The following is a 22,188-nucleotide window of genomic DNA, read 5'->3' as shown; positions in this document are numbered from 1 at the left end:
GAATGATCTTTTATTGAAGAATTTTGGCTAATAGTACAACGCAGACTCAATATTCTCGCATTGTCTGTCAAACTCAAGGCTAAATCAAAAACTGGGCTATCAATAGAAAAGACGCATTTCATTTTTGTTTGTTTGTTTGCTAAACGCCCAGCCGACCACGAAGAGCCATATCAGGGCGGTGACGCATTTCATGAGTTGTGCTGTTCTGAGTAGTGTGCGATCGCACTCAGTAACGCAGATACACAACGGCAGAGAGAGATACAGACATACAGATACACGCAAACACAAGAAAGGCACACAACACACAGAATGACAGAGACAAACACACATACAAACATACTGTATGCCTCCTTCCTTCCCCAACGCACGCACGCACGCACGCACGCACACACACACACACACACACACACATACACACACACACACACACACACACGCGCGCGCGCGCGCACACACGGGTCAAGCAAGGAAACGATCAACTCCATATAGATAAACCCCTGAACTCCGTATCAAGATATATTTATTTTAGTAAGCGTTGATTATGGAAGGCCAAACTAACAGTGAAACTAACCGCTGTCAATACAATAATAACGTTAACCTAGGGAGCAGTGTGGCTGCTACCATCAGGCCGGAAGTAGGCTGTTACAGGAGCGTTGCTGTGGGAACCGCATTGGGCCCAGTAGTCGCCTGCGCGCTGGAAGCATTCTTCCTTCTCCGTCCCTAAAGGAGTAGGCAAAAAGTAAACTTGTTATTCAATACAATACAATACAATACAATACAATACAATACAATACAATACAATACAATACAATACAATACAATAACTTTATTAATCTCTAAAAGAGAAATTGCATTGCTGAGCGTTTGTGTCCGTAATAATAACATACATAAAACATTCAAAATAAACATTTGTTCTTTGTCCTGAGAAAATACAGCACATTGGTTATCACATAAGAAAGTATATTAAAAATAAATTAACATGCATTCACCATCAACAATGCACAAACGAAAGTCAGCACCTTGCAGAAACGAAAGAAAGGACAAAGAAATATTTAGTTAGTCTATAAATGAATCCAAAATCCAAAAACAGATGAGCCATTCCACGTGTCCTCAGACTTCCAACATGTTGATTTTACAACGTTTATAAACTGCCCGCTATGGGAAAGAGCGTACTCACCTGTGTCACGGTTGGTTGCCCCCCAGGCGTCAAAGAAGTAACCCTCAAGGTCACGGTGAGCTGGACATGACCTGACCTTGACCCAACAGCCCGCTCCTGCCGTTCTAAATGCCCCTGCACGTGTAAAAAGTGACTGATGAAGCCTCAGTGTTTTGGAGGCACATTCCTTCTCGTGTGGAGATCATATCAGGTTAAACATTCGCAGATCTGTTTCGGCAAATTAAGAACATGTGGGTGAGTCGCAGTTTGCTGCGAAGTGTTTTAGTTCTCCGCACTGGAGCGCACGTGGGACTGAAAACTGAGAAAAGCACTTTTTCATTCCGTTTATTACGCAGTATTTTCCTGGACGTCACGCAATTAGGTCTACTGGTTTGAGGTCATCCTTGTGAGGACCCACACAATGCCCACTGAGGGGTAACTCTACTCCGGTTGGATGTGAACACATGCACGCGCATGTATGTGTGTGTGTGTGTGTGTGTGTGTGTGTGTGTGTGTGTGTGTGTGTGTGTGTGTGTACTTACGTTCATGTGCGTGTATGCGTGCGTGTGTGTGCCTACGTGCGTGAGTTTACGCTTGCGAACGTGCGTGTATGACAGAGACAGACTGACAGAAACACACAGAGACAGAAAGACAGTCTCAACACGCACTGACCAGTGGGTCCGAACACACTGGTGTAGGGTCTCTGAGGGCTGTGTCCACACCACGCCCACTGGCCGGCAGCTCGACTCAGACAGTTCGCCTCCACCCTGGTCGCGTTCAGCTTGGACTCGGCGTAGCTGTCCCGAAGGAAGCCGGGGGCCTGGTGGCCGCATCCCCACGTGGCGAAGTAACATCCCTTCTTGCTGAACGTCATGGCGCCTGGTAGGGGTACACACATGTGATTTAGTGAACAGTTGTCTCCATATCCTATTGACCGCCCTGATATGGCCCTTCGTGGTCGGATGGGCGTTAAGAAAACAAACAACAAAATATCCTATTGTTGGCATAAGCTGTTTTTATTTCTTTTAGTGATAAGTTGTCTCCATTTCTGTTGTAGGTTTATATTGTCATTTTTACTTTTTGTGATAAGTTGTCTTCATTTCTGTTGTAGGTGTATACTGGTATTTTACTGTTAGTCATACGTTGTCTTCATTTCTGTTGTAGGTGTATACTGGTATTTTACTGTTAGTCATACGTTGTCTTCATTTCTGTTGTAGGTGTATACTGGTATTTTACTGTTAGTCATACGTTGTCTTCATTTCTGTTGTAGGTGTATACTGGTATTTTACTGTTAGTCATACGTTGTCTTCATTTCTGTTGTAGGTGTATACTTGTTTTTTTTACTGTTAGTCATACGTTGTCTTCATTTCTGTTGTATGTGTATACTGGTATTTTACTGTTAGTCATACGTTGTCTTCATTTCTGTTGTAGGTGTATACTGGTATTTTACTGTTAGTCATACGTTGTCTTCATTTCTGTTGTAGGTGTATACTGGTATTTTACTGTTAGTCACACGTTGTCTTCATTTCTGTTGTAGGTGTATACTGGTATTTTACTGTTAGTCATACGTTGTCTTCATTTCTGTTGTAGGTGTATACTGGTATTTTACTGTTAGTCATACGTTGTCTTCATTTCTGTTGTAGGTGTATACTGGTATTTTACTGTTAGTCATACGTTGTCTTCATTTCTGTTGTAGGTGTATACTGGTATTTTACTGTTAGTCATACGTTGTCTTCATTTCTGTTGTAGGTGTATACTGGTATTTTACTGTTAGTCATACGTTGTCTTCATTTCTGTTGTAGGTGTATACTGGTATTTTACTGTTAGTCATACGTTGTCTTCATTTCTGTTGTAGGTGTATACTGGTATTTTACTGTTAGTCATACGTTGTCTTCATTTCTGTTGTAGGTGTATACTGGTATTTTACTGTTAGTCATACGTTGTCTTCATTTCTGTTGTAGGTGTATACTGGTATTTTACTGTTAGTCACACGTTGTCTTCATTTCTGTTGTAGGTGTATACTGGTATTTTACTGTTAGTCATACGTTGTCTTCATTTCTGTTGTAGGTGTATACTGGTATTTTACTGTTAGTCATACGTTGTCTTCATTTCTGTTGTAGGTGTATACTGGTATTTTACTGTTAGTCATACGTTGTCTTCATTTCTGTTGTAGGTGTATACTTGGTTATTTTTACTGTTAGTCATACGTTGTCTTCATTTCTGTTGTAGGTGTATACTGGTATTTTACTGTTAGTCATACGTTGTCTTCATTTCTGTTGTATGTGTATACTGGTATTTTACTGTTAGTCATACGTTGTCTTCAATTCTGTTGTAGGTGTATACTGGTATTTTACTGTTAGTCACACGTTGTCTTCATTTCTGTTGTAGGTATATACTGTCATTTTTACTTTTAGTGTTAAGTTGTCTTCATTTCTGTTGCAGGTGTATACTGGTATTTTTGACTGAGGACAACATTTTTAAAAACAATGTTTCCGATTCCCCCGACCGATCCTATCTGTATTGCAGACTATCCAAGGAAACTTTCTCTTCCCCGACATCCAGGGGATAGAGCTCGCACGATTTCTGTCTAATAAAAAGCCATATATATGCGACTGTGTGAATATAATATCAAAATGCAATACAAATAAAAAATGTTAAAAAAAAGCCGACCGACCAAGCCTAATTTATGTTGGCAGTGTCATTGGAAAGCAACACTGTGTTTGACTAATCTTGCTATCAGCTGAATCTCTCAGGTGGGTTAGTTGCATGCTATCAGCTGAATCTCTCAGGTGGGTTAATTGCATGCTATCAGCTGAATCTCTCAGGTGGGTTAGTTGCATGCTATCAGCTGAATCTCTCAGGTGGGTTAGTTGCATGCTATCAGCTGAATCTCTCATGTGGGTTGGTTGCATACTATCAGCTGAATCTCTCAGGTGGGTTAGTTGCATGCTATCAGCTGAATCTCTCAGGTGGGTTAGTTGCATGCTATCAGCTGAATCTCTCAGGTGGGTTAGTTGCATAAGTAGCAGCAACAACACAAACGCGGACAATAAAAACAACATTAACAACAGCAAGACAGACATAAGATCAGTGAGAGATTATGCTGAGGGAAGTTGGCCTTTCCCCCTGAACCGGGCATTTTATGCAAACAGAAAGACAGACAGACCGAAACACAGATAGACTGACAGACAGACAGACAGACAGACAGACAGACAGACAGATAGACAGGCAGACAGACAGACAGAAACAACAGCCATTCAAGCTACAAAAACATCACCTGTTGGTCCATAAACAGCAACGACTTGGTGATAGCCCGGTGAGCCGCACCATTTCCACTGCTGTGCTGCACGTGCCAAGCATCCTTCCTCTGTCCCGTTCTGTGTGCCCAGGTCGTCCTTGTGCTTGCCTTGGCTTGAGGGATGGCTAGGACAACTCTCCGTGATCAGCCAGCACCCTGGGTAGATAATGTGACGGTAAATGTTACTGACTTCTCACATCCAGGTGCACGGAGCCCCTTTTTGACTGATTTGACTGTTTAAATCCTTATCTGCGACACAAAGACAAATCTTTGCCTCAACAGTGCTCTGAGCTGTTCTGAATCTTAAAAAAAGGTTAAGGCTAAAGCTAGTCCCACAACGATTTTGGTCCAAGGGGATATGCGAGATGTTGGAGAACCCAATTGCTCTCGGGTCAGCTTTATGAGGTTGGTGCCGATCTCATCTCCCTAGCTGTCTTCAATCAATCAATCAATCAATCAATGAGTCTTATATCGCGCATATTCCGTGGGTATAGTTCTAGGCGCTCTGCAGTGATGCCGTGTGAGATGAAATTTTATACGGCCAGTTGATTGCAGCCATTTCGGCGCATATTTACCTTTCACGGCCTATTATTCCAGGTCACACGGGTATAGGTAGACAATTATTAACTGTGCCTAAGCAATTTTGCCAGGAAAGACCCCTTTGTCAATCGTGGGATCTTTAACGTGCACACCCAATGTAGTGTACACGGGGGGGAGGTTCGGACACCGAAGAGAGTCTGCACACAAAGTTGACTCTGTGAAATAAATTTCCGCCCAACCTGGGATCAAACTCACGCTGACAGCGGCCAACTGAATACAAATCCAGCGCGCTACCAACTGAGCTATATCCCCGCCCCACCGTCTTCACCTTCCCCTGCCCTGAATACCCATTTCCAGCTCGGTACACTAGCTGTAGAGCGTTTGGAAAAGTCAGACATTTGGATATGTCCCGTAGTTTGGTTGAACCAAGTCCACTACCGCGTGAGGCACGCTTTATAATTATTACCACAATGCCACTCTACAGTCGTGTGGCATCACATCATGTACATTAATCCAGCAAATAATCCCACCAAAAACTGCTCTTGAGTTTTGGTATGTCTCAAAGCGAAAGGATTATTTCACTCATTGCTTCTGTATTAAGCCTGAACAGACGCGTAGTGATACAGATTATCGCACAACGAGAAGACATTTAAAACACCTTTAAAACAGTCGTGTTTTAAAAAAAAGTAAAACAGTGTACACTGAAAATACACTCAGTCAGGCCAAGACGAAGGAGTCGATTCTTGTTCGTGAACATCTCGAAAACCTCATTGCAGTCGCCTCACCTTCCTTCGGGATATCTGGGTACAGATGGTTGGGGGCGGTACCGTCAGGAAGGTAGGACACGCCTGGGGTGGATGTGGCGGGGGCCTTGGTGGTCCTCTCACAGGACATAGGTGTAGGTGATGGGTGCGTTGTTGGAGCGTGTCTTTGGGCTGGAAAATAGAGGACGACCTGAATACTGTCTATTTGTGTGTCGTTGTGTTTTACCCTTGACATCCACAATACGTATCAGGTACGTACTTGCAGCAGGTACAGAATCGCGTTCCCGAATCATTTAATTGTGCATGTGTGTATTTGTGCAACATAAAGCAACACAACACGACACAATAACAACAACACACTTGACAAAACAACGCAGCATCACGTCTTGAAGTGAGCCCGAATGAAAACTATTCATTTCCACGCGACAATAATTATTGTAATTATCAAGTGATCATAATATTGTATCAAGTGATCCTGCCTAATTTTCAGGTGTTCATCATCTGTAAATCATAGATCAAACCTCTCAAGTAGTGATGCCCGGTGGGAACAGTAGGACCCACTTCATCAAGTGTCACACACACACAGGCACACACACACACACACACACACACACACACACACACACACACACACACACACACTCTTACACACACACACGCACACACACTCTTACACACACACACACACACATATACACACTCTTACACACACACACACACACGCACACAAACACACATACACAAACACACACGCATTCACACATACACTCACACACACACACACACACACACACCCTCACACATACACACACGCACGCACACTCACAAACACACACACACACACACTCTTACACACTCACACACACTCTTACACACACACACACACACACACGCACACAAACACACATACACAAACACACACGCACCCACACGCATTCACACATACACACACACACACACACACACACATACACACACACACCCACACACACGCACTCACACACACACACACACACACCCTCACACACACACACGCACGCACACTCACACACACACACACACACACACACACATACACACACACACACACACACACACACGCCAACCTCTCAAGTAGTGAGGCCCGGTAAGAACAGTGGGACCCACTTCATCCACTGTCACAGGCTGAGGGAAGTGCGTCCTACTGCCCCACTGCGCAGCCTCACAGTGCAACCGGAAGTCAGCATTGTCAGGTGACCAGAATTCCGACACATGAAAAGCCTGAAAATGGTGAAGAGACAGTCTGTGGAGAATGATGCTGATCCAAACACAGATCGACTGATAACGTTCCAAAATTCAGAATAATATTTTTACTTGGTATCCATACTGCTCCAGTGGAATTTCCCCACGAAATTTCGGGTTACAATCCCGCGGGATCGATAGTATGCAGCGATAGAATCAATTGAGGGCTCCCCATGGATAGAATCAATTGAGGGCTCCCCATGGATAGAATCAATTGAGGGCTCCCCATGGATAGAATCAATTGAGGGCTCCCCATGGATAGAATCAATTGAGGGCTCCCCATGGATAGAATCAATTGAGGGCTCCCCATGGATAGAATCAATTGAGGGCTCCCCATGGATAGAATCAATTGAGGGCTCCCCGTGGATAGAATCAATTGAGGGCTCCCCATGGATAGAATCAATTGAGGGCTCCCCATGGATAGAATCAATTGAGGGCTCCCCATGGATAGAATCAATTGAGGGCTCCCCATGGATAGAATCAATTGAGGGCTCCCCATGGATAGAATCAATTGAGGGCTCCCCATGGACGACCTTCCTACAGGGTCCCGGGACCCCCACTTTCCATTTTTAGAGGGTCCCGGGACCCCCACTTTCCATTTTTAGAGGGTCCCGGGACCCGCACTTTCCATTGTTAGAGGGTCCACTGCAGAATGTTAGAGGGCTCCAAGGGTCCAAAAGCTGAAAAATCCCGATATGTACATATTAAAGGCACAGTAAGCCTCCCGTAAACCATCACAGATACTGTCAGGCTTTTACACACAGTACAAACACCCTTCCATTTGAACGCTCACCAAACGGAAACATCCTAGGTGCCCTACGTAAAGAGCGAGCAATTTTTAAAGAATTAATTTTGCGGATTGTCTCGGACACTTTTTGGACCGTGGTGCGTTTATTTGTGCTAGACCTAACTTTTAAAATCTAAATAATAAATTGACAGCTTGTTACACAAAAATTCTTAAATCATAAAAGAATTCTTTTTTCATCAAGACAAGATCAGTACAATTCGAAGTTTTGAAAGTTTGAAAAAAGAAAAGCCCGGAAGCAGGGTCACGCAAGGCAGTGGTTCTCGTAGCAGACGACGGTTTATGCATATCGCCAGTTCCTCTCAACAGTCAAAAGCCATCGCTAGATTTCTTGTGAACCACAGCCGTTTGTTTCGTGCATAAGTCAGAGGTACATAATAACGTGCTATTGCAGATAAGCTCACATCGAGTCGCATTCAAATTACTAACTGACCACTACATTAGTGAAAAAGGGAAACTGGATCAATCAATCAATCAATCAATATGAGGCTTATATCGCGCGTATTCCGTGGGTACAGTTCTAAGCGCAGGGATTGTTTTATTTTTTTATTTTTTTTATGCAATTTATTCATGCCGTGTGAGATGGAATTTTTTTTACACAATACATCACGCATTCACATCGGCCAGCAGATCGCAGCCATTTCGGCGCATATCCTACTTTTCACGGCCTTTTATTCCAAGTCACACGGGTATTTTGGTGGACATTTTTATCTATGCCTGTACAATTTTGCCAGGAAAGACCTTTTTGTCAATCGTGGGATCTTTAACGTGCACACCCCAATGTAGTGTACACGAAGGGACCTCGGTTTTTCGTCTCATCCGAAAGACTAGCACTTGAACCCACCACCTAGGTTAGGAAATGGGGGAGAAAATTGCTAACGCCCTGACCCAGGGTCGAACTCGCAATCTCTCGCTTCCGAGCGCAAGTGCGTTACCACTCGGCCACCCAGATCACACGGGTTCACGATGCCTCAGGGGTAAGATAAACCACGCACAAAGAAATTCTTTGAAAATTGCTCGCTCTTTACGGAGGGCACCTAGGCTGTTCCCGTTTGGTGAGCGTTCAAATGGAAGGGTGTTTGTACTGTGTGTAAAAGCCTGACAGTATCTGTGATGATTTACGGGAGGCTTACTGTGCCTTTAAACGGTATGTGTCACGAAGTGGTTTGCATGTGAATTTATTATGCGTGTTCTGCCCTTTTGCACTGTCTCTACCCTTTCACACCAAACACTTCAAAAACAGAACTTGGGAGGATGCAGGCTCATTATTTCCTCAACCAAAACAACATACTTCTTCACTTTAAATACATCAATACGAACAACTTTTCAACACACAGTTCGCACAATCTTCCAGCTTTCACTCAAGGCATGTAAATACATATTATGACAATACTTTCTCAAATATAGATTAGCGCACCAAGAAGGTACCAACAGACACTCACGAGTTCGTATCACGGCTCACTGCATGTCGCCAGTTCACTTACTTGTCCCGCTGAATCGTCGTAGAATAATGAATTCAGATGCCAACACACAGAGATGCTAACACACACCTTTCGCTGAAGATGCCAACACACACCTTCCACTGAAGATGCCAACCCGCACCTTTCACTGAAGATGCCAACACACATCTCATGGAAGATGCCCACACACACCTTCCAGGTTTCTCCCCGAGAAACCCTTCCGCCCGTAGCGGAAACAACCGTCGTCAGCTACGACCGGTCTCGATGAAGACTCCACTCGTCTAGTCATCTGCGCAGAGGTGGTCCCTTGCTTCCACCGTCGTCTAGCGCTTCTCTCGTGTAAGGTCCCTCCCTTATACGCCATGGAAAACCCTCATGGAAACTCCTAAAGAATTTAACCAAGTCTTAATACAACATTCTCTAAAACCATCTCTTCTTCCAAACGTTCATGTACCACTCATACATTCTCGTTCATTCCACGTTCACATTCCGTACAGATTCAATATCCAAACTAACACTTAATCAATGAATAACACTCCCCATACAAAGCATGACCGTCTTAAACATAACATAAATGCCTAGCAATTATGTTCAAGAAATTCCCCATGAAAAACCGTGAAACAATTACATCAAGAATTCTCTCAACGCTTCACACTAAGATTGGGTGCACTTTATACACACTAACCTTTACGCTCCAGCTATGTATTCCAACGTCACTAATATACAACATAGTAAATCATTTACCTTAAGAGACCCGTCTCTTGAAAGAGTACTTGTTCCCAGAACAAGTCTGACACACGCTGAACAACCTTCCCGGTTGGAAATCTCACACGCTGTGACGTTATTTACCCCAGACCAGCTACATGTCTCAAACACAACTCACATCAAGCTAAGCCAGTTTTACGTGCAACACCCGAAACACGTGAATAACGCTAGTCCGGTCAGCTACCCTCGCCTGTACAACATTTAGGGAGGTTAAAAACACGACGTGGTTTCACCTCACAAATATGCTACTCACATCTTTGTGACATCCCCCTTCCCGGGGAAAAAAGAAAATTCTTGAGTTTTCTTTTGATCAAAACAACCTTCTTTTTCCACACATCCCATAAACCTGTGGTATGCTCTGATCTACGAATGACCTGGACAACATGTCTGTCAACGTATTCCTGTCTCATGCTATTGGATGAACCTCGAATCCTAATTCTTGCCGTTAAAGACACCACCGCATCACATGTTTTGAAAATGTCAACCATCTTTCCAAACACCTGTTCCATATCATCCTTTTGACTATCTGTCAAACCAGGATCAAAAACAATGTCTCCGATTGTCTCTTCCTTCCCCTTAGGCAATGTAGGTAACGGCCACGTTTTCCTCTCCTCAGTCAGAGGTAACACTGCAACCTTTGCCTCTCCACCTTCACTTGGGAAAACATCATGACTGCCCCAGTCAGATCTCAGTGGAATGTCTTCGCGAAACCCACTACTTACTTCCTCAACATCAACAACCTTCTCTGCACAACCTGCATACTTCTCATCCTCTCGTGACACACTCAACACCTCTTTCAATGTCTCATCCTCTCTCAGCAAACTTTTCAGATCCTCCTCTTTAACCGACAAATCATGAGTAACCACATTGTCCAATGGCACCGGGGAATCCTCCAGTTTCTTTTTGGCTTTTGCCCTACTCGTACCACACACGACCTTCTCAAGTACCATGTCTTCCGTGATTTTCTTGTGACTTACATCAGCACACAATCCAACACCCTGCGTATTCCCAAGGAATAAATCTACTCTGGGTACCACACCCCGAAGATTACCTATCACTAGGTCAGCGACTGGGTCTGTGAGCACACAACATTTCAACTTTCCCTGAAAATATGGGGTATCGACAACCACTTCCGCCAATGAATACAAATCAATCCGTCCACTAAAACCCTTCACTTTTTGAACCTCTCCCTTTATGTACTGGCTTGGTAAGACCAACGACTTCCTTACCCCAGCTACATTAGCTCCTGTGTCTCTCAGTACTGAAACTTGCTTCCCATTAACGAGACCTTCCGCTAATGGTAACGACCCGAATGCTGCCGAGCTTACCAACACTCCAGCGTCCTGACAATCTGCTACCGACTTCGCTGAATATGCTACCTGAATACACTCTCTAGCGTAATGGCCATACTGCCCACATCTGTAACATGTGTCCTGATTTTGCTGTTCCGTACCTGTACCTCTAGTACTTCCTTGCTGCCATCCTCTTCTACCCGGCCTACGATCATCTCCTCTGCCTTGAAACCTGGTATTTCTGCTCATCCCCTCTTGTCTTCTGCCACTATCACCTTGACCTCGATTGTAAGGCTGACCCGATCCACGATTCTGATTGAACGCTACGTTTCCAGTTCCCAAAGGATTTACTTGACTCTTTCTGGCCAAACATTTATTTGGATGGGCTGATTTGTACATTTCTGCGCTAGCAATCATGTCTTTTGAATTTTTACAATCACGTTCTTTCAAAAAGACTGCCAAATCAGTGCATACACTGGTAAGAATCTGTTCACACAACACAAAATCAAACAACGCTTCATATGATGCCTCTATATCCGACAACCTCAACCAACGGTTGAACAAATGCGTCATCCTTGTTACGTATGTGCCAAAACTTTCATCAGCCTCTGGCTTCGTACTGCGAAATTTCTCCCGAAATCCCTCTCGAGTGCACTGAAACTTCTTCAATAACTCTTTCTTCAAGTCTTCATACGACAAAGTACCCGTTGAAAACAATGAATGAAACAATGACAAAGCTCCACCTTCCAGATAAGCTGATAAGTATGTAGCCCACTCTGAATCATTCCATTTGTTCGCCTTTGCATGCGTTTCAAATCTGAACAAGAAACTGTCAATGTCATCTTTATCTTCCTTGAACATGGGGAGTTTTGGGTACTGGGGCCTGATGCTGGGACCTGATCTCCCACCTGCATTTCCACCTGTACTTTGCTGCGCCTCTTTCTTAAACTCCAAATCCATTTTCCTTGCCTCAGTATCTGCTTCTAGCCTCTTTGCATCTAATTCCATTTCTAACCTTCTTGTCTCAGCCTGAGTTTCTAATCTTTTTGTCTCAGCCTCAGTTTCTAATCTTTTTGTCTCAGCCTCAGTTTCTAATCTTTTTGTCTCAGCCTCAACTTTCTTTGTCTCAGCCTCAACTTCTATCTTCTTTGCCTCAACATCAGCTTCAGCTGCTACTTTCTTTGCTTCCCTTTCCTGAATTCTCTCTTCTCTATCCATATGATCCTGAGCAAACTTAAACAAAGCTTCTGCCTTTAAGCCATGCTTCTCTCCCAACGCCAAATAATGATCATATGTGCTACCACCAGTATCACTATGCTCAGCCATCTTTACAATGTCAAAATATCAAAGTAATCTCAAAGTAATACACTGGATCAAGTAACACAAGTTCACAAAATTGTTTTAAGTATCAAAAAGTTGTATCATACACCAGTTTCTCGCAATACTAAACACACACAAAAGAGTATCATAAAATACTAAACTAACAGAAATCTTGTGCCTTTTTAAAAACAATCCTTAAATTGTTTACTACTTAACTATTTACACAACCAGTCTCAACAATAAACAAACTTAATAGAGTCCAAAAAAAAACAACACAATTTCAGAATTTATACACAAAAAAAAAATGGCACACCCTATACTATTTTATTTAAAATAAGCCTGCACCTCAACGACAACAATCATACACAACAATCAATCCAAGATAGAATCTAAGAAAAATAGTTTTTAAAAAACTTATAGGAAAGGGAGCTAGAATTTAGATAGAAAGATAGATGATAAATACACAGAACAGGAAGCAAACAGAAACTAAGGCCCTCTCTACGTACGAACTATACAACTACGTAGACCCCTAGAGCTGGAGAGGGGGTGTCCAATAACATACACATAAACAAACACTACAACACGCAAAGTATCAAAGTATGTATAATTAGCTACACTAAGGCACTTCTTTCTCAATTTCTCACTTTTCTCCAATGAAAGGGAAGCAACTGCTTTTTAACTACAACAAAAATCTATCCTTAGAAACAAAAACCTATTTAGGGCTAAATCGGGGTCACCACTGTCACGAAGTGGTTTGCATGTGAATTTATTATGCGTGTTCTGCCCTTTTGCACTGTCTCTACCCTTTCACACCAAACACTTCAAAAACAGAACTTGGGAGGATGCAGGCTCATTATTTCCTCAACCAAAACAACATACTTCTTCACATTAAATACATCAATACGAACAACTTTTCAACACACAGTTCGCACAATCTTCCAGCTTTCACTCAAGGCATGTAAATACATATTATGACAATACTTTCTCAAATATAGATTAGCGCACCAAGAAGGTACCAACAGACACTCACGAGTTCGTATCACGGCTCACTGCATGTCGCCAGTTCACTTACTTGTCCCGCTGAATCGTCGTAGAATAATGAATTCAGATGCCAACACACAGAGATGCTAACACACACCTTTCGCTGAAGATGCCAACACACACCTTCCACTGAAGATGCCAACCCGCACCTTTCACTGAAGATGCCAACACACATCTCATGGAAGATGCCCACACACACCTTCCAGGTTTCTCCCCGAGAAACCCTTCCGCCCGTAGCGGAAACAACCGTCGTCAGCTACGACCGGTCTCGATGAAGACTCCACTCGTCTAGTCATCTGCGCAGAGGTGGTCCCTTGCTTCCACCGTCGTCTAGCGCTTCTCTCGTGTAAGGTCCCTCCCTTATACGCCATGGAAAACCCTCATGGAAACTCCTAAAGAATTTAACCAAGTCTTAATACAACATTCTCTAAAACCATCTCTTCTTCCAAACGTTCATGTACCACTCATACATTCTCGTTCATTCCACGTTCACATTCCGTACAGATTCAATATCCAAACTAACACTTAATCAATGAATAACACTCCCCATACAAAGCATGACCGTCTTAAACATAACATAAATGCCTAGCAATTATGTTCAAGAAATTCCCCATGAAAAACCGTGAAACAATTACATCAAGAATTCTCTCAACGCTTCACACTAAGATTGGGTGCACTTTATACACACTAACCTTTACGCTCCAGCTATGTATTCCAACGTCACTAATATACAACATAGTAAATCATTTACCTTAAGAGACCCGTCTCTTGAAAGAGTACTTGTTCCCAGAACAAGTCTGACACACGCTGAACAACCTTCCCGGTTGGAAATCTCACACGCTGTGACGTTATTTACCCCAGACCAGCTACATGTCTCAAACACAACTCACATCAAGCTAAGCCAGTTTTACGTGCAACACCCGAAACACGTGAATAACGCTAGTCCGGTCAGCTACCCTCGCCTGTACAACATTTAGGGAGGTTAAAAACACGACGTGGTTTCACCTCACAAATATGCTACTCACATCTTTGTGACAGTATGTTCACGCATAGTGTGCTCTGTACACTTGCTGACGATTGCAGTCTGAAAAAGCATGTACGGTACGCAAGATAAATGAAATTTAGTGCGTCCCAGGACCCGCTCTTTTAAAGTTTAGTGTGTCCCGGGCCCCCCTCCTTACTATTCTAGTGCGTGTTTTCGGCTACAAGTGCGTATAGGACGCAGGGACGCGACATTTAGGGAGCCCTGGAATTGTTTTGATCCAGTATGATAGCAGCTTGTAACATGCATATATATATACATATAGTATCTAAGGTAAAATAGCAGGTATTGATACAATATTAACAGAAGTTAGCCATTACATATGTTTATTTAATGTATACATTGATAACATCAAAACACACTCAAATAGACTAGACTGCTAACATTCTAAAATCCAGAATTGAACAAACAAGCATCCTTATTGTTGTTATCATTACAATTGCTAGTGATTGTAATAGTATGCAGACTGAGAGCAAAAGACAACAAACATGGTCAAAAAAGGATATCGATATAAAGACAGACAGACACATAGACTGACAGACAGACAAAAGACACTGTATTAAAACGATTTTGTTTTTTGACCTCATGATATTGCTAAGTTACAGTTACCTTTTTTGTGAATGTCCGCAAATTGTTTGATTGGTTTTTTTGTTGTTGCTGTTGTTTCTGCTGATACTGCTGCTGCTGCTGTTGCTGTTGTTGTTGTCGTTGTTGTTGTTGTTGTTGTTCTTGTTGTTTGTTTGTTTCTGTAAATCTGTATTTTGCGAAGTGAACGGCATTAGCTCGTAGATAAACCGTAGCAGTCAAAAGAAAATGTGACCCTCCACCACGAAATGAGTCGCATGTCACCTCGCGCGGTTCTGCGCTAGGCTTAATATAAGTCCGGGGAGTGTCTGGTAACAGTGTGAGGGTCACCTTAGTCACAGGCTTATAACTCAAACAGTTTTTGCTCTTTTTTAAAACGATTTTCACCACTGGATAGAGCATAAAAATCTCTTTAGGAAAATGTACAAATATGAAAATAATGCAAAGGTGACATGCGACTCATCCCGTGGTGGAGGGTCACAAATAGCCCGTGACAGCTTTACCTTGTAATTGTCATGGACATTGAAGTAATCAGATCTCTGCATGTTGTTGGTGGTGTAAATCACTTCCCTCTTCCCTGGCCTGTTGTAGATCACGTTGCTGTAGATCTGATTCCCTGCACACACAGACAGAACATAGTGTAGGCGCAGGGCGACTCGTGTAAACGATTCGGCCTACCATCTTAAATCTGTTGAGAGTTTAGCTGTGGATAACACCATCCCTCCATGTTGACACAAACCAAAGGGCAACTGCATATCCGCTGTTGCTGCAGAGAGGGACATACATGTGGCAATAATACGAGTACAAACATTACAGAAAAGAAGTGATGCAAAAAAATAAGCCTCAGGCTTTTGGCCTTTTGTGTTTGTGTGTATGTGTGTGCGCGCGTTTGTGTGTGTGTGTGTGTGTGTGTGTGTGTGTGTGTGTGTGAGAGAGAGAGAGAGAGAGAGAGAGAGAGAGAGAGAGACAGAGAGACAGAGAGAGAATGTGTGTGTGTGTGTGTGTGTGTGTGTGTGTGTGTGTGTGTGTGTGTGTGTGTGTGTGTGTGCGCGTGTGTGTGTGTGTGCGAACATATGTGTGTTTATGTGCGTGTGTGTGTTTTGTGTGTGCGTGTGCTTGGATGCGTGCGTGCATGTTTGTGTGTACGCGCGCGCGTACGTTATTGCTTACGGGCATGTGCCTTTCAGAGTTTGTGTGCGTGTAGGGGAAGGGCTCCTAATATGGACCGGCTCCTAATATGGACCACCTTCTGTTCCCCTATTTCTATGTTCATTCTCCATTTATAATTATTTGCTGTCGCTGTGTGTCAGCGTGAGGAGAACGAGACAAAACAAAGTGCATACCAACTGGTGCCTTGGGGCTGTTGTCCAGCATGCTGTAGAGTTGTGGGTAGCGGGACTTCCACAGGGCGCTTCGGTACGGGCTTTTCTGCACACACATACAGCCATTTACTTGGGATGTACAATAACTCGCAGTGAGTGAGAGAGAGAGAGAGAGAGAGAGAGAGAGAGAGAGAGAGAGAGAGAGAGAGAGAGAGAGAGAGAGAGAGAGAGAGAGAGAGACTTAGACTTAGAACATTTTATTCACATAAAGGGTAGACATTTTAGGCCATAGGCTTAATCTTACAATGTGCCCTTTACATTCACACAAACACATATTCACGCGTGCGCCCGACTAGAATCATAGAAACATCAAGCATACAGTAATAATAAATGAGAAAAGTAGTAGAAAATACATGAATGGAACATCAATAAAGCAATCACAGAGAGAGAGAGAGAGAGAGAGAGAGAGAGAGAGAGAGAGAGAGAGAGAGAGAGAGAGAGAGAGAGAGAGAGAGAGAGAGACAGAGAGACAGAGAGAGAGAGAGAGAGAGAGAGAGAGAGAGAGAGAGAGATGGACGATTGCTGCTTATTCTAGTTCTGATTAGCGTGACAACCGTAGCGCGCTTCGGTACGGGCTTTTCAAAACACAGATAGCCTACAACCATTTGCTTGAGTTATATTATCGCGCAATGTGCATGTCTGGTAACTAGCTTAGTAGGGGAAGGGCTCCTAATATGGACCACTTTTTGTTTCATGCTGATAACTAGCTTGTTTTCTTGCGAAGAAGTTTCATTTTGTGTTTGGTAGTCCTTCTCTCTTAGGTTAACCGTTAGGCCTAATTAGAGTGAAATAGCTTTGATAGAAATTCAGCAAAAATTAAATACAGAAAAAAATCACATATTTCAAAATAACATGATACAACTTTGTGTACAAGTCAGCCTAATTAAAATATGCTCTAGATTTATCTGTTTCAGGTTGATGAGAGCATTATTTGAAGCACACCGAGAAACTAAAGAAGCTTATCAAAAACAGAGTGAAAATAAGTGAAATTATCAACTTCCACGAAAAGAAGACTTTTTGTTGCATTTTTTTAAAATCTCGAGGGCTAGTTATAGGTTATTTCCAGCAAGCTTCTTAATGAATTAATGAAAATAGCCTTTAGCTTTTACTTTCTTCGATTTGTTGAAGGTGGTCCATATTAGGGGACTCGCACATACTTTGAGATTTTGCAATTATTTTTTGTTTGCAGTAGAAACTCGGGGTCAACACTGCTAAAATGTAACAAATACGGTTTTAGCTGTCATATATAGCAATTTTTGTGTGATAAAAGCTTTGGCTGTGGACAGAAACGAGTCCGTTTTAGGCGGCAAATTTAGAGTGAACGCTTCCAAAAGTGAAAAAAAGAGAAAAAGCCTAACGGTTTTGAGATTTCTGTTTCTGCAACTGTTATGACGTGTGCATGTTATCCAGAGAGGGTGAATACAGCGAATAAAACTTTTTTGAGCGCTCTAGCGCCGTTAGTTTGTCAGAACAGAAGGTGGTCCATATTAGGAGCCGGTCCATATTAGGAGCCCTTCCCCTATACATTTCTTAGGGAAACAAATAACTGCTGGAAGCTAGAGCTCAAAGTTCTGATAGCACATAGCTATAACACCGACTATTCGGTTAAGGACTTCGCGAAGTCTTCTTCTTCTTCTGCGTTCGTGGGCTGAAACTCCCATGTACACTCGTGTTTTTTGCACGAGTGGAATTTTACGTGTATGACCGTTTTTTACCCCGCCATTTAGGCAGCCATACGCCGTTTTCGGAGGAAGCATGCTGGGTATTTTCGTGTTTCTATAACCCACCGAACTCTGACATGGATTACAGGATCTTTTTCGTGCGCACTTGGTCTTGTGCTTGCGTGTACACACGGGGGTGTTCGGACACCGAGGAGAGTCTGCACACAAAGTTGACTCTGAGAAATAAATCTCTCGCCGAACGTGGGGACGAACTTACGCTGACAGCGGCCAACTGGATACAAATCCAGCGCGCTACCGACTGAGCTACATCCCCGCCCTGACTGAGCTACATCCCCGCCCTGACTGAGCTACATCCCCGCCCTGACTGAGCTACATCCCCGCCCTGACTGAGCCACATCCCCGCCCTTCGCGAAGTCAACTTAAGGCTAAATTAAAGACACCTAGACTTTGGCCTCACCTCCAGTTTTCTGGTCAACCAGTCGTTGTTTCCCCAGCTCAAGCCACGCCCATCCACTTGGATTGCGTCACTGTCAGAGTTGTACATGACGTTGTAACGAATGACGTTGTCACGCCCTCCTCCAATGTTCGCGTGGATGCCGTTCTGAAACCACCACAACAAAATAAGTCAACAAGTATAACTAAATATTTTGTTCCAATGTTCTCGTGAAGATCGTTCTGAAATGAAACACAACAACAATAATCAACAAATATAACCAAATAATTGTATCCGATGTTCTCGTGAATATTTTTCTGAAATGAAACACAACAAAAGTAATCAACAAATATAACGAGGGTGAGAGAATGAGAGAGAGAGAGAGAGAGAGAGAGAGAGAGAGAGAGAGAGAGAGAGAGAGAGAGAGAGAGAGAGAGAGAGAGAGAGAGAGAGAGAGAGAGAGAGAGAGAGAGAGGGGGGGAGAAATAGTTAAAGAGAAATATCTGAGGTAAAAGCAAAGACACATCTGTGTCGGTGCACAAAACACTTCACGCGAGAAGGATTTTAACTTTAATTATATACGGTACCGATACATGCACACCTTAGCGGTGCCCTTACGAGTCATTTTCTATTGGTGATATGCCGAAGTCACCGAGACAAACTTCGTTCTGGAAACTCCTTGTCAGTTTTCTTGGAGACAAGCAGGAGAAGCAAAAGAATGCTTACGTGACGCCATTATTCCATTATTCGCATTATGACGTTTTCTCGAATTTTGTTTCGCTTTTGACGCCAGATAGTCAGGAAGAGACGTGTTGGTTTGTACAATCGGTGTCGTTTGTCTTTTTAAGGCTCGAGTCTACACCTGAGGCCACATTTCAAAGTGGCTAGAATATTTAAAAAGTGATGATTTATGTTAGTTCAAGCTTTGCTTTATCCAGAAAAAAGACAGATTTTTTTACCAGGCGCTTACATTATAAAAAACGTTGTGCTCGATGAGGACGGACGAGTACTGGTCATCCAGCATGATACCCCGCACACTGGCCCCGGGGAACAGGCGCCTCGTGTCATGGATGTGGTTGTGACGAATCACGTTTCCTCGCTGCAACAATTAATGATACACTGGAAAATATGACGTCATCACAAATCGGAGAAAAAAGACACAAGCAAATGCTTTCAAAAATGTGTCAACCAACTTTCATAGAAATCCGTAGTTTTTTTTTAGATATGCTTTGCACACACATACACAGACAAAAACACACATTGACATACCTAGGGTGACACACCTCACCCTCCGCCATCGTTAAATCATTCAGTCAAGTACTGACTGAATGTAAAAACCAAGAAAGGTACGCTAAAGCCTATGTTATGTAATGTATATATTGTGTGTGATACGTGGAAAATGTGATACTATTTATTTGCATGTATGATACAGGGACAAATGTGATATTTGTAGGCCTAGGCCTATACTAGTGATTACTGTGTGTGATACATGAAATGTGATATGAATGCTGTTTTTATATGTTATACTCTTACTTTCTGTCTATGTCTTAATCCCAAGCGCAAGACAAATTCTTCTATGTGGAAATTGAAGCCAATACAATTTGAGTTGAGTTGAGTTGAGTTGAGTTGAGTTGAGTTGAGTTGAGTTGAGTTGAGTTGAGTTGAGTTGAGTTGAGCTATTGGAATGCTTCATTTGTGACAAAACAAAACGTTACATTCCTTTTGTCTGCGTGTGTGAACGTAACGTAACGTTTTGTCACAAATTAAACGTTTCAATAACATACTTGTTGTCTTTTTATTCTATCCAGGTTTCCCAATTGCTTCGTTTCCGGCCGATTTATGTGGAGCACGTGATGCGCACAAAAAATATTGGCGGTCTAGAAGTGTCGTCTGCGCAATGATCGCGGCGGCTTTCTTGACCGCCAAGGACGACCACGCACGTTGTGAGACGTCATTCGTTAGACCTCAATATGTGACCCTCCACCACGGAATGAGTCGCATGTCACCTTTGCGCGCATGATTTTCATATTGTTACATTTTCCTAAAGAGTCTGTTAATTATGCTCTATCCAGTGGTGAAAACCGTTTTAGAAAAGAGCAAAAACTGTTTGAGTTATAAGCCTGTGACTAAGGTGACCCTCCTCACACTGTTACCAGACACTCCCCGGACTTATATTAAGCCTAGCGAAGAACCGCCGGAGGTGACATGCGACTCATTTCGTGGTGGAGGGTCATATATGCTTTATCATAAGAGTCAAGGAGTATCAGGACTGACCCATGTCCAGTCGAGGTCAGTGTGCAGCGCCCCGCAGTCCGTGCCGACCAGGCACATGTGATGCACGTCGTTGTACTCTATCACGTGATCGTTGCCCTGGAAACGAGAAGAAACCTTGTAATGATGCTGGCATGGAGACGAAACACGAACAGTTACAGAACCACCGAAGCTGGTCCCGAAAAGGATGCCGACAAAAATGCAAATAGAAAGTTAAGTTTGTGTTTTATTTTAGACAATTGTGACCCTCCACCACGGTATGAGTCGCATGTCACCTTTGCATGATTTTTATATTTTTACAATTTCATGAAGAGTTTTTTATGCTCTATCCAGTGGTGAAACCCGTTTTGGAAAAGAGCGAAAACTGTTTGAGTTATAACCCTGTGACTAAGGTGACCCTCACACTGTTACCAGACACTCTCCGGACTTATATCAAGCCTAGCGCAGAACCGCGCGAGGTGACATGCGACTCATTTCGTGGTGGAGGGTCACAATTATAGAACATGACAAAACGATATTAAAGGTACGTTTTTTTTGGCTGGTTTAATAGGCCTAATCAGGCTTCCGTAATTTCTTGCTTCAACTCTCTCGCTGTTGAGCCACCGCATGGATAACTTAACGTATGTAATATTTTCAAACGTATGAAGGATAGTTCATTTAAGGGGGTTAGGATGGGAGGTAGCGGGGTTGTTTTTTTTTTTTTTTTTTTTTTTTTGGGGGGGGGGCGTCCGTCGATGGCAAGGAATGGGAGCAGGAGGGGTCTTGTGAAATTGGTTTGTGAAACTGTAAGCGAGATCGGTGTAAAGACCTTTGTTAATTGGGCCCAAAGTCGACTTCGCTAAAGCTAGGTGAAGTCTTTTTATAGTACAGACTGTGACAAAGGTTTGTGCAGGGAGTTACGTTGTGTAGACTTCTCAAAGTCGACCTCGCTAAAGCTAAGTGAAGTCTTTTTATAGTACAGACTGTGACAAAGGTTTGTGCAGGGAGTTACGTTTTGTAGACTTCTCAACGTCGACCTCGCTAAAGCTAAGTGAAGTCTTTTTATAGTACAGACTGTGACAAAGGTTTGTG

At 43.0% G+C, this 22,188-nt stretch overlaps 1 protein-coding gene across 1 annotated transcript in view; it reads right to left on the bottom strand.

The window, feature by feature from the left end:
- Window positions 1-488: 488 nt before the first annotated feature.
- Window positions 489-22,188, bottom strand: part of LOC138975175 (uncharacterized) — a 32,770-nt gene continuing 11,070 nt past the window's right edge. The window contains exons 11-21 of the mRNA XM_070347834.1: window positions 21,121-21,216; window positions 19,817-19,945; window positions 18,871-19,014; window positions 16,693-16,777; window positions 15,853-15,965; window positions 6,865-7,018; window positions 5,780-5,929; window positions 4,434-4,610; window positions 1,829-2,035; window positions 1,178-1,291; window positions 489-720 (exon numbers count right to left, since the gene is read on the bottom strand). Coding sequence (XP_070203935.1) covers window positions 599-720; window positions 1,178-1,291; window positions 1,829-2,035; window positions 4,434-4,610; window positions 5,780-5,929; window positions 6,865-7,018; window positions 15,853-15,965; window positions 16,693-16,777; window positions 18,871-19,014; window positions 19,817-19,945; window positions 21,121-21,216 — 1,491 coding nt within the window. The 3' untranslated portion in view covers window positions 489-598. The remainder of the gene's footprint in view (window positions 721-1,177; window positions 1,292-1,828; window positions 2,036-4,433; window positions 4,611-5,779; window positions 5,930-6,864; window positions 7,019-15,852; window positions 15,966-16,692; window positions 16,778-18,870; window positions 19,015-19,816; window positions 19,946-21,120; window positions 21,217-22,188) is intronic.

The sequence above is a fragment of the Littorina saxatilis genome, linkage group LG9, assembly GCF_037325665.1.
Source record: "Littorina saxatilis isolate snail1 linkage group LG9, US_GU_Lsax_2.0, whole genome shotgun sequence".
Classification (NCBI taxonomy): domain Eukaryota; kingdom Metazoa; phylum Mollusca; class Gastropoda; order Littorinimorpha; family Littorinidae; genus Littorina; species Littorina saxatilis.
Note: the sequence above shows the minus strand (reverse complement) of the source record. Positions and strands in the feature narration are given on the sequence as shown.